Genomic DNA, 13,764 nt, shown 5'->3' on the forward strand with positions numbered 1-13,764 from the left:
AACAAGGGCCCCGTTCTTAGAATGTCCACAAGGAGCCTTGCCTTCTACAAGCCTATGTGGAGTATTGAGGAACCATGATGACATATCATGAATCTGACTTTCTACTTCAGAGTATGTGCAGATATTCTATGACTATTTCTGTTCACTTACTGAGTGGTGAAGAAAAGCCTTTTAATTGGCCTCTGAGCAGAAAATGAATGTGCTTACAAAAGGCACTGACTAGCATCTCTCCAGGCAGCAAGAAGGAGGTAGCACCAAGTGGCTTACTCTCCCAACTGGGGCTGATGTGTGGTTTATTAACACATTGCCTTATTATTTCTTCTGCCCTTGTTGTATCTATTCTTTTTTTTAAAATTTAGTTTTTATCCAATTTGAACTTAAATACAAGAAGACAAAAGAAAAGAACATTTCCACATACACAGCACAACATAAAAAGAGGATTCAATATCACAGTTATGATTACTGTGTATTTCCTTCCATACTATTATTTCTCCTATTTGTACTCGCTCACCTTTCACCCTTTCCCTTCTCACCAGTGTTTTGCTTCTGTCTACCACTTCCCCCGATCTCCTCTCCCTTCTTTCAGTCCCCACCCTTTACTTAATCTCTTCCTCTCCTACTTCCCTATTGAGTAAGATCAATTTCTATATTCAACTGATTGTATACTCTCTTTGAGCCAATACTGATGAGAATAAGGTTCAAGCAATATTCATCACCCACCCTCCCATCTTTCCTTCCACTACAATTAGTTCTTTCAGGCTTCTTCATGTGAAATAATTTACCCTGTTCTATCTCTCCCTTCCTTCTTCACCCAGTGTACTCCTCTTTTTCATCCCTTCTTTTTTATGTCATTCTCTCAAATTCACCTTATACCCATACCCTCTGTCTTTGTATACATGCCTTCTAGCTGTATTATTAGTGATACAATTTTTAAGAATTACAAGTATCATCTTCCTATGTAGGGATGTAAACAGTTTAGCTCTATTGAATCCCTGGTTTTCTTTTCCCATTTAATCTGTTTAGGCTTCTCTTGGGTCTTGATATTGGAGGTCAAATTTTTTGTTTAATTTTGGCCTTTTCCTTATGAAATCTTGAAATCTTGCTATTTCATTGAATGACCATATTTTTCCCTTGAAGAATTATGCTTAATTTCACTGGGTAGGTGATTCTTGGTTGTAATCCTACCTCCTTTGTCTTCCGGAATATCATGTTCCATGACCTCCAATACTTAAATGTTGCAGCTGCTAAGTCCTATGTAATGCTGATTGTGGCTCCCTGATATCTGAATTCTTTTTTTCTGCCCTCTTGAAGTATTTTTCCCTTGACCTGATAATTCTGAAATTTGGCTATAATGTTCCTTGGAGATTTTATTTTGGGTTCTTTTTCTTGAGGTGATAGGTGGATTATTTCAATGCCTATTTTGCCCTCTGGTTTCAGGATATCAGGGCAGTTTTCCTTCATAATTTCTTGAAAGATGCTGTCCAGGTCCTCCTTTTGATTATGGCTTTCAGGTAGTCCAATGATTCTGACATTGTCTCTTCTGGATCTATTTTCCAGGTCAATTTTTTTTTCCAGTGAGGTATTTTACATCTTCTATTTTTTCATTCTTTTGAATTTGTTTGATTGATACTTTATGTTTCATAAAGTCATTAGCTTCCACTTGTCCAATTCTAACTTTTATAAGTTTCATTTTTGACCTTTTAGTTTATAAAATTCCATATAAAAAGAAAATCCATTTAATTTTTAGGTAAGTCCATAACATTTGTTGATCTTCTTTTTAGACATTTTTATGGGAGTAGAGATCTTTTAAAGTTTTTAATTTATCTATTAAAGTTTTATTTTGACTTTCCAAGACTGCAAATCAATTTTCCAGACACTTAACATATTACTTTTTTCTTTCTATGGCATTCTAGAGCAGCTTCTCTATTTTTCATCAAATTTATTTCTCTTTTCAACTGTGGATCATCTGTTTTGGTTGTCTGAAATATTATAGTGACTGGAGATGTCATCACTACTGTCTGTGGAAGGTTAGTATTTGCTGGTGTGGCATGAATCTGATAAGTCTGCATATTTCCTGATGTAGTCTGTACAACCACTTGGTTGCTAGGGACAGGTATCTGCTGTCCATCAGATGTCTGTGCATACTGAAGAATTGTTGTTCCTTGTTGAGTATTGCCTGCATTCATCATTGTTAATGCCTGCAGCCCCTGTACTTCATCTGTTCTCGGACTGGCCAGTTGTAATGTTCCATTTGGGGCATTGGCAATGTACTGTCCAATGTTAGTCTGATATATAGGAATTGGGATAGACATAGATGTCACTGTTGAAACTCCAGGGTTTTCTCCATCTCCCTTCCTGTCTCTGGCATCTTCTGAAGAAAGGTCATTAAGATTTTTTTTTTGTAAGATGGTGCTGTGCTGAAATCCTCTGAGCTTTCTGTGAAGAGCCTTTGTTTTCAGATGAATCCTGAGAATCTTCACTAGCTGACCAGGATAATATCTGTACCATCTCTAGCTGCAGGGGGTGGATTGCTAAAGATGACTGAGCAGTGTGGATGACCCCCTGACTCTGTACTTGTTCTCCAGAAAGATGTACAACTCTCATTGGTGCAGCTCCTCTTAGTGACATGTGGGTGTGGTGCTATCTCTGAACTGTTACTTTGGTGGGAATCAACTGAGGCCACTCCTGACCTCGCTGCTTGGGTTCCCTGGATGGGAATTTCCCCTCCTCGGAGAATTAAGTTCTGAGCCCAGGTCTCTTTAGCACCCACCTCCTCCGGCAGCCTGGGCAGGTCCACTCATCCCTGCCCCCAACTTTAATTGTATATCCTTTTCCGTGTGGCCAATTCTACTTTTTAAGCAGTTGTTTTCTTTTTCTAAGCTGTTGACTCTTTTTATCATAATTCTCTTATATCACTGTCATTTCTTTTCCCAGATTTTCTCCTACCTTCCTTATGTGATTTTAAAGCTCCTTTTTGAGCTCTTCCATGAGTTCTTTCTGGGCTTGAGACCACTTCCCATTTTTCTTTAGGGAATATGGGAGCATTATAGCTATTTCTTGCTTACTCTGACATCTTGGCTCCTGGAAGTCTTGTTTTATCTATTCTTTCTCGTTATTCAGCAAAGGAAGATTGAAGGCAAAAATGACCTTGTAAGCTTCAGAAGTTTGGAAGAGCTAGCAGCTTCCCAGTCAGCAGATGCCACCACAGCCCTGAGATGCAACTTGCTTACCCTGGCCCAGTAGTGGATTGTCTAGCATTGGGGAAACCCTGCCCTTAAAGCAAGTTTGCTACTCTTCTATTGGCTATGCTATACCCAGAAATGAACTCAGTGATGGGAAGAATGTTCTTATCACTGTAAATTTAAGCCCACTCTCCCCAGTAACTGGAGTATAAAGAGAAGAGTATGCTCTGGTTTGGAAATGTTTCCATACTTTTGTTCTTGCTATATCTTATCAATAAATATCCCTGTATAAAAGCTAATTGATATTGATATTAAGGAGAAAGCTGATGGTCAAACTGATATTAGGGAAACAATAACTGGCACTATAAATATTATTGGAGTAGTAATCACTGTAAACTGATATTAGAGGGAACACATCAGAATGTGAATTCAAGCTAATAGCTTTAGAATGACTCCCTAATCCTCAGAGGTGTCAGTGGAACTCTGAGAGAGAAATGTAGCCTTGTTACAGAGCTCCTACCTGCCAATGGAACCCTCAGAGCTTATATCCTTATCACATTCATGTAAGTTTATTTTTTAAATATACAATGCAATTATCACTCTTTCCCACCACCAATTTTTACTATGCTATTTCTTTTGAATAAGGTATATCTTTTTTACTTTTGTGTATGAATTGGAATGGCTGGTCACTGGGATCCCTTTCAACTATCAAATTCTGTGAGTCTGAATTACTTTTCTTATTATATTCTTTGGTTTTCAAGGAAAAGGGACATTTAGGCCCTGCTGCATGAGATGATAGCTTTTATAGAATTGTTTGTGGCGGAACTAAATCAAGATGAAATTTCTTGGCTTTATTGTTAAAGATTCTGAGATTGATGTTAAGAACATATCTAACACTCACTTAGGACCCACCATTTAAACTGGAAAGAGAGGATAACCAAACTGAAATGAGTTAGAATTGTAGAATGTAAGCTCACTGAGGGTAGAGACTATTTCACTTTTATTTCTGTATCTCCAGTGCCTTCCCATTCCAGAAGCTCAATTAATGTTTATTGAACTAAATTGAACTTACCAATAACATAAGATGTCATCCATGTTCCCTTTCCAAAAACACCTTGCAGGAAGCGAAAGATCACAAACACAGTAAAGTTTGGAGCAAATGCTACAACGATTCCACTTATTCCCACACCAAAGCAGGAGATTAAATATATAATTATTCTTCCATACCTTTTTGAGAAAGAGAGAAAAATCACTTCAAATCATTTTTCAACACAATACAAATAACAAATACCACAAACGATACTAAAATGATGTCATGTGCAGAACCAGTATCTTTTATAATTTCAAAATTAATTACAATGTTAAATGAATGCAATGTACTCTAGATATGATTTAAGGGCAAGCGGGGGGGGGAAACCACTTGCCTAAGCAGAAGTAATCTTAACATTAAAAAAATCAAATGAGATCTTTTCTATTACAGCTTTTCATAATTTTCCTATAAAATAATTTAGATTCTCCAATAAAGTCCTCTTCTAAAGGCCGACAGTGGTCCAAAGGCAGCCCTTGGATCATGAAGGTCATACTACCAGGTTACATGCTTTCATAGCTCTTATCACACTGGAAAAGATTGTCAGAGGAACCATCTAATTGTATGTGAGAAAGGTTGACTACCAAGCTATGATTTTTTCCAATAATAACAATTAATACAACTTGAAGGGACTATGATGATTGTCTGAAGAAGTGCCCATACCAATAAAATTATGGATCTTTCCCCAAAAGTAATAAAATAATTCATCAATGCAATTCATAAAAATAGCATTGAAACATATGCAGGCTTTTGGACATGCTAAATTTAAGATTTCTATGGGACATCCAGTTTGAAATGTCTGATAGGCCATTAGAGATGCAAGATGAGATCAAGAGGGGCTGGAAAAACATATCTGAGTCATCTGAATAGAGATGATAACAAGCCATGACAGCTGATGAGATCACCAAATGGAATAGTATATAGGAGGAAGGGAAGAGGGCCCAGGACAGAGCCATGGAGGATATCTACTGTTAGTGGGCAAGACCTGGATAAAGATCCAGCAAAGGAGGCTGAGGGGATCAGAGAGGTAGCAGAAGAACCAGGAGAAAGTAGTATAACAGAAATCTATAAAAAAAAAAAAAAGGAGAAGAGGGGGTCAAGAGCAATGAGGATTGAAAAGGTTTGTCAATTAAGAGATCATTGGTAACTTTGGAGAGAGCATAATGAGGTCAGAAGTCAGATGTGTGGAGTTAAGAAGAGAGTAGGAGGAAAGAAAGTAGAGGCACTTACTATAAATGGTCTTCTCAAGGAGTTTAGACACAAAAGGGAAAAGAGATATGGGATGATGGTTGTTGGGGATGAAAATTTTTTTGAGGATGAGAAAGGCATGGGCATATAGAGTGACAATTAATGAGAAAGTAGAGATGACAAAGGGGAATTTGCTGGAGAAGATGGGCCAGAAAGCAATCAGTTCTGCATGTGGGGGGTTAGCCTTGGCCAAGAAGGGCCACCTTTCATCAGAGTAATCCTTATAAACTTCCATATATTAATGCTAAGTTGCTGAAGTAGAGAAAAAGAGGAGGAGAGGAAGTAGAGGAGAGGAATCTTCTTGTTCAGTCATGTCTGACTCTTCATGACACCATTTGGGGTTTTCCTTGCAGAGATACTAGATTGATTTGTCATTTCCTTCTCCAACTCATTTGACAAATGAGGAACTGAGGCAAACAGGGTTAAGTGACTTGCCCAGGGTCACACAGCTAGTAAGTGGCTAAGACTGGATTTGAGCTCACAAAGATGAATCTTCCTGACTTCGGGCCTGGTGCTTTATCCACTGCACTGCCTAGCTGCCCAGCTTGAAGGAAAGAGGTTGGGAAAAGTGAAGGGAAAGAAGCAGAAAAGGGACAAGGTCCTTTGTAGTTGATTCCAGTATTTATAATACTCAGAATAACTTGATTGTTCTCAATTGTTCTTTGAACTATATTGCTGTCACTGCATACAATGTTTGCTTGGTTCTGCTCATTTCACTTTTCAATATTTCAAGCAAGCCTTCACACATGCACACATTATACATGTAATATATAGGCATATAAAATTGTTCTAAATCATTATTGATTAAAGAAATGCAAATTAAAATAACTTTGAGATACAATCTCACACCTATCAGATTGGCTGATAAAAGGGGAAAATGACAAATATTGGAGGGGGTGGGGAAAATTGGGACACTATACACTGTTGATGGAACTGTGAACTGATCCAGCCATTTGGAGAGCAATCCAGAATTATGCCCAAAGAGTTATAAAACTGTGTATACTCTTTGACCCAGAAATACCACTATTATGTCTGTTTCACAAGGAGAAAAAGGAAAAGAACATATTTGTTCTAAAACATTTATAGCAGTTTTCTTCGTGGTGGCAAATTGGGAGGATGTCCATCAACTGGGAAATGGCTGATAAGTTATGGTATATGATTTGATAGAATACCACTATGCTGTAAGAAACAATGAGCTGGATGATTTTAGAAAAACGTGAAAAGAGTTGAATGAAATGATGAAAAGTGAAATATACCTAGTTTCTACCAGACTATTTTCCAGTTTCCCCAACAGCTTTTGTCAAATAATGAATTCTTGCCCTGGTAACTTTTTCTGCATCTACTGAAATTGTCATATGTTTTTTGTAATCAATACAGTCAATTATGCTTAGAGTTTTCCTAATATTGAACCAGCCTGGTATAAACCCAGCCTTATCCTAGTGTATGATGTCTATGATATACTGCTGTAATCTCCTTGCCAATATCTTATTTATAATTTTTTCATCAATATTTATTTAGGAAATTGGTTGACAGTTTTCTTTATCTCATTTGACTCTCATTGGTTTAAGTATCAAGACCATATTTATTTCACAGAAGAAATTTGCTAAGACACCTTTCAAACAGTTTATGTGGTATTGGAATTAGTTGTTCTTTGAATTTTTGGTAAAATTTGCTTGTAAATCCACCTGATCCTGGGGTTGAGAGAAGCAGTTTTGTGAGTATGCTTCACAAAATCCATACTTTTCATAATAATTGATGTTACAGAAAGACTTTGGATGTGGTCTTGTTGATCACAAAATCACTGTTTCACAATATTTCATGACTTGCTACTATAAATGATATATTTTATGGAGTCATTTCATTTTGGATATTCCAAATTTTAATTTGAAACATATAAAATCTGATAACTCTGCAAAGTATCTAAAATGCCTGCATTTAAAAAAGAAAGATTGACAACGCCTCATTATTTTTTATTTTATTTTTCCCAACGACATGTAATTTTTAAAAAAATTTTAATTTTGAGTTCCAAATTCTTTCACTCTCTCCCTCCTCTCCCCACTTCTTGAGAAGGCAAGCAATTTGATATAGATTATACATGTGCACTCATGCAAAACATTTCCATATTAGCCATGTTATAAAAGAAAACACAGACAAAAAACCTAAGAAAAATAAAATAAAAAAGTAAACTTCAATCTGCATTCAAACTCCATCAGGTCTTTTGCTGGAAGGCAGTGGCATTTTTCATTATAAGTCCTTCAGAATTGTCTTAGATTCTCACCATTTTTTTTCCCAAATATAATTATAACTATCAAAATGTAACCAATTCATTTGTTACATATACTATTTTCGTGTTATTTTTAGATTAACTGCTTGCAAATCCTTGGGAGAAAGCACATTTTTATTTTATGCTGAGAAATGCAATTTAAATCTGTAGAATTGAAACACGGATTGTTTAGTTAGGAACCAAGAACCCAGCAAAAACTAGCGCTAGGTCCATATGACTGAACTAATCAAACCACAGCCTGTAATTCACCCTGCCCTGCCCTTTCAATCAATTTAGATTTATGATTTCACAGTGATTCAGGTAGAATGAAATCAGTTCCTATGGATCCGTCACCAAACAGACAAGCATGGTTTAATATGCCACACTGCTTGGCTCTTTGGCTGAGATGAAAGCATCTTTATTCAGATTTACCAATGAAATAACAGTAAAGACACAGTGGCCACAAGTTTTCCATCACGAAATGGAAGTCACAATTTGAAAAGATGAAATCATATCAAATAAAAAGTGTGAATTAATCACAAACTTAGAATTTTAGAATTTGGGGGATCTCTAAATTTGGAAAATCTTTTTTTCTTTTAAGCTCTTAACAGGTTCATCTTTGTAGTTACATGTATTGACTTAAAATAGACTCTCACCTTCATACTTACCTGTCTGCTGCATAGCATAGAGTAAAAGCCCCAGCCAGAAACCCCAGATTCAGAACAGCCTGGGTAAAGTCCAGCATCCAAGAATTTGAGCACACCAGGTTAAACTGTGATTAAAAAAAAAAAACAACCAAAAATCATAATGAGACATGATGAAATAGCCCTCAAAAAGCTGATTATAAGCAGGTTGTTAAATCATTCTGTGACTCAGTTTCCTCCTCTGTAAAGTGAGACTAATACGTACCTTACCTAACTTACAGGGTTATTCCGAGTGTATCAGGCAAAATAAGAGACAAGAAAGCACTCTGAATGGGTAAAAGCCCTACAAAAATAAATGTATAGTAGTAATAATGCTAATCATTTTAAAATGTTTTATCATTAAATTGGGTACTATGATGGGGGCAGGGGGGAAGGTGAGGGAAAGAGAGAGAACTGAGTACAGATCAGAGACTAGAGACCTGGGAGAACTGAATAATCATCCCCCAATTTAGCCTAAGAGATGACATCCTGGAATGGCAGCCTTATCACTATGTGGTAAAACAGTCAGATGAAGTTCCTTCCAGAGCTCTGGGTAAAGGAAGAATGCTTAACCAAAAAACAGGTGAAGGTAATTACAGAAAACAAAGCAGATAATTTCAATGACATGAAATTAAGAAGCTTTTGTGATAATATGAGCAATGCAAGTAGGATAAGAAGGGAAATGGTCAATTGGGAAGAAATCTTTATATCAAACATCCCTCATAAGGATCTGATATCTGAGATATATTGGCAATTAAGACAACATATAACACTAAAAGTCATATTCCAATGGCTAAATGGTCAACAGATATGAACAATTAGTTTTTTAAAGAGCTTCAAGTTGTTAACAACCATTTGAATGATTGCTGCAAATCACTAAGAAAAACGCAAATCAAAATTATCTTGACATTTCACCTCATATTGAACAAATTGGTAAAGATAACAAAATACGGGAATAATTGATGCTTGTAGAAGGATGGGCTCGCTAATAAATTTTTGGAGATGTGAATTGCTCTATACATCCTTGAAAGAAATTTGGAATTATACTAAGAAAAAAATTAAACCATTTTCCCCAAAGACCTCACTGTTAGGTATATATCCAAGGGATGCCAAAGATAGAAAGAAAGGGAAAGGAAACAATGTGCTAAGTACTATGCTAAGCATTTTACAAATATTATCTCATTTGATTTTCAAAATAACCCTGGGAGGTAGGTTCTATTATTATCCCTATTTTATAGTTGAGGAAAACTGAGGCAGACAGAGGTTAAGTGACTTGCCCAGGGTTAAACCACTAGTAAGTATCTGAGGGTGGATTTGAACTCTGGTCTTCCTGACTCCACCTATAAGAAAGATCCACTACACACAAAAACATTTGTAGCAACAAAGAACTGGAAACAAAGTAGCTGACAAATCACTTGGGAATATCTCATTTTCAGTGGGAATGGTCAATGGGAACTAATCATGAACCACAATAGGAATTACACTGTTGTTTATGAACGTGGTGGAGTACTGTTGCCCAATAAGAAAAAGTGATTATGAAGAATATAGTAAGGCATAGGAAGACACTATGAACTGATGCAGTATGAAGTAAGTATAAAGAGGACCAAGAAAGCAATAGATACAAAGACTATAACAATTTAAATGGCAAAATAAAAAAATGAAAATGGACTATATTTAATAACAATGACCAGCCTTGGAAGTGAAGAACTTATATGAGAATGCATTTCCCTGCCTTTTTTGTAGAGATAGGGGACTATGGCTATGAAATGCTATGTATACTGCTGGGCATAATGGGCACCACTGCTGGGTGGTTAGTTTTGCTGAACTGTTTTTTCTTTCTTTTTTTAAAATTCTTCATTAAAAAAATTGAAGAGAAGGAAGGGATGTATTGTTAAAGCTAACTTTTTAAAAAATATCAATAAAAATATTTCTTAAAGACTCATCCTATATTACCAACCTTTTTCCTCAATTCATTAAAAAAAAGAGGCTTGGAAGTGGAAAAAGTTGTGGCTTTGGAATCAGAGGCCTCAGCGCTGAATACTGGCTTCTCTGGAAGCACTAGTCTGAGAGGTTCCTGGGGCCTGAAAGCTTAAGCTGCTTGCTTGCAATGTCATATAAATCATCTGTCAGAGGTTGATTTGAACCTAGATATTCCTGCCAGCACTCTATCTAGTACAGCATGTGGCCTCTTGAGCAGTTTTCAATAAAACAAAGATTTCTATAAACTTTATGATCTCGATTGTAAAAACACAAGCCAAATTATTTTATGCATTTCAAGGCTGAGGTTATCTAGACAATCATTAAAAGAAGATGGAGGCATTGGTCTATTTCCTTACTCCCTTTCCTGGATGGATTTAAATAAAGAAATACAATATATCAGAAACATAGGCAGAGCTGTAACCAGGAATTTTTGCGCAAGGCAAGCAGTGTGAAGCACTTCTTCAGTGGACTAGCGAACAGGGTGGGAAGTAGAGAAGAGATCCTTGAACACCCAGGCTCAAGGTCAATTCTAGGGAGGCTACCCTGTGTATGCCAGAGGTCAGGTGGGGAGAAGAGAACCAAAAATATCTTATTTTAACTACTGGCTCTTACTAACTCCGTGATAAGCTTGGTTGTTTGTTGCTAAAGGACTACAAGAGCTGTCAGCCCCCTAGATTTGAGGCTTTCAGACAAATACCTAATTACTCTACCAGAGCCAGGGCTCTGATCCTAGAAATAATTTCTCGAACAACTGTCCCTCAATTGTCAGGCAATGAACCCAGTATGACCACTAGAGCAAAGACTTCCACAGAACTCTACTTTTGCCATATTAAACAAACTTTTGAAGAGACTGGTTAGTTATTTTGGGTTTGAGGGAAGGGGCAATGACTGAATTCTCAATCACTGTCTATGAGCTATAGTTCTAGTATACTGTATTCTTCTTCTATATATATATAACTAGTATACTAGTTCTATGTTCTAGTATATTTAAGTTACTTCAAGAGTCAAGGAACATTCTGAAATAAAAACAGAGAATTTCTATTCTTATTGCTCCTGTATTCATTTTCTAAGAATAACTTTCAAATGGAACCATTTTCAAAAGGTTAGTTTCACAGCAAGATATTAGTATCTTTGCAACTATGGAAAGGCTTTAGAAGGACAATTAGAACTTCTCAAAGCAGCCTTTTTAAGCATAGGTATTCTGCTGTTTTGGTAGCAATAAGAAATTACATCAGGATATGACAAGAAGCTTTGCAGCCAAGAACTACACAATGAACAAACAGAATCTTCTTGGATAGGTTTTTAGTATTGAAAAAAGTATGTGTTGCTAGTATATATAATATATAAGCTTTTTCCTTACTATGCCATGGTGCTTCTTTCATATATATATATATGTATATATATATGTATGTATGTATGTATATGTATGTATGTATACACACATGTACTATATATGTAACACATACATGTGTAATATACAAATATATTATATATGAGTGTGTAATATAAATATAGTCTGTTATATTTTATATCTATTGTAAATATATAAAATATTATACATATATATGTGTATATGTGTGACATATCTATATTACACACATATTTATGTGTAAACCTACATTTACATATGAAAAGGAGCATAGTGAAGAGAGGTCCCCTCTTGGTTTCAGGATGAGCCTGCCTCAGTTCAAATCTAGACACATCCTAGTTATGTGAGCAGGGCTAAGTCACTCAACCTTTAATATAATCAACACTCTAAAACTTTATGTTATATAATAGTTGCTGATTCTCTTTAGTGAAATTTCCACACCGAGAGTTTCCCTATAACAATCAAATCACAAGTATGTTCTCAAAACAAATCACTTCTACGCTATATATGTATTACCATACAGAGATACTAAATTAAAGTTCAATCAACTAGTTAATTTTAAGAAGCTAGTATGGGTCCAGCTCTGTGCCAGGTATAGGGGAATCAAAGGAAAGATAGGAGCTTTCCTTTTGGTTTAGCTTGGGACAGAAAACTAACAAACAAAAATTTAAGTACTAAGCTATATTGTAGTTTATTTAAATATTTGATTAAGTACTAATTACATGTTGTTTGTCCTTCATTTTCAAAGAGGCCCAATGATATCACAGGTGATGTTTTGACTGGAGGGTGAATTGGATTTAACTGAGGCAGAGTTGTACAGTTATCAGCCTCACTCTCTCTTCCAGAGTCACTGACGTCCACTGGCAAGTCAAAAGTCAGGACAACTGGTGATGGGTCAGGATGCAGGGGATGACCTTTGCACCTTTGATGTCTGATCAAGCTCTAAGCACTCCACAGCGCCTGCTTCAGCCACCTTCATGGCCAGTGGAACAAATTATTCTCATCCACATTCTGCAGGGGAAGTCCTCACATGCTTGGAGTAGACATCCCCCTAACTCAGTGACAGGTTTAAGGCCTATCAGTTACCCTCAACTTGGTTTAGCCTGTCTGCAAAGAAAGTTTACCAGGGTGTGGCCATTGCACATGCTACAGCTTCTTGGAGCTATAGGTGAGAATGGAATGACAAGTAGAGAGCAGAGGTAGACAGAGCAGCCCTGGAAAGGGCTCAGCAAACCCTCACACCAGAGGTGGTAGTCCTCAATGATCACTTAACACACCCCAATTATATACTCTAATTATAACTGGCATAGGGTATGGCATAGGAGTCTGGAGTCTATGAGTTAAGAGTCCTGCCTCTGACCAGTCCTGGCAGTTGGAGCTGGGCAAGTCACTCAATCCTCAGAGCCTCAGGTAATTAATATGTTGCAAAGTAGGTGGTCAATCTACACTGGTAAAGGGAATTTCCTCCCTGTGCCAGAGAAATCAAAGGGCTGATCCCCCCCCTTAATTAAACAGAGTTATTGTCAAATGCTAATTTTAACTACCCTAGGAGTTTAGAGAAGAAATTAGTGTGGTCTGAAAGAATCAAAGAAATCATTCACTATATCAGCTGGTAAAACTTAAGCTGGGTCTTAATGTACGTGTAAGATTTAGGGAAGAAGGAAAAAGGGACCTTAAAGGTGAAAAGATGACAAGAACAAAAGCAGGGAGATAGAAATGTAACATATTTATATTTAGGAGCGCTTCCTTTAGAAACATCTAGAGTTGGGAAGACCTCATATTTTAAAATGAAGCACAATGTAGTAAAAATTAGGTGACTGATTCTCATTTTGATGGTATTTGACCTCATGACTTAGGATAGCTTCCAAGAACTGCATGTTTTAGATATAAGGTCAACAGTATAAACTTAGAAAGCTGGTGGACGTAATGCTTCATACTTCATCTGAATATAT

General features: G+C 36.6%; 1 protein-coding gene and 1 pseudogene across 2 annotated transcripts in view; both read right to left on the bottom strand.

Moving 5' to 3' along the window:
- Positions 1-13,764, bottom strand: part of SLC22A3 (solute carrier family 22 member 3) — a 120,472-nt gene that overhangs the window by 51,422 nt on the left and 55,286 nt on the right. For both annotated transcript variants that reach the window (XM_020986742.2, XM_020986741.2), the window contains exons 2-3: positions 8,449-8,552; positions 4,255-4,409 (exon numbers count right to left, since the gene is read on the bottom strand). In XM_020986742.2, the coding sequence (XP_020842401.1) occupies positions 4,255-4,409; positions 8,449-8,552 (259 nt within the window). The remainder of the gene's footprint in view (positions 1-4,254; positions 4,410-8,448; positions 8,553-13,764) is intronic.
- Positions 1,778-3,048, bottom strand: LOC110208636 (cyclic AMP-dependent transcription factor ATF-1 pseudogene; annotated as a pseudogene).

The sequence above is a fragment of the Phascolarctos cinereus genome, unplaced genomic scaffold, assembly GCF_003287225.1.
Source record: "Phascolarctos cinereus isolate Bilbo 61053 unplaced genomic scaffold, phaCin_HiC Scaffold_5;HRSCAF=322, whole genome shotgun sequence".
In the NCBI taxonomy this organism is placed as follows: Eukaryota; Metazoa; Chordata; class Mammalia; order Diprotodontia; family Phascolarctidae; genus Phascolarctos; species Phascolarctos cinereus.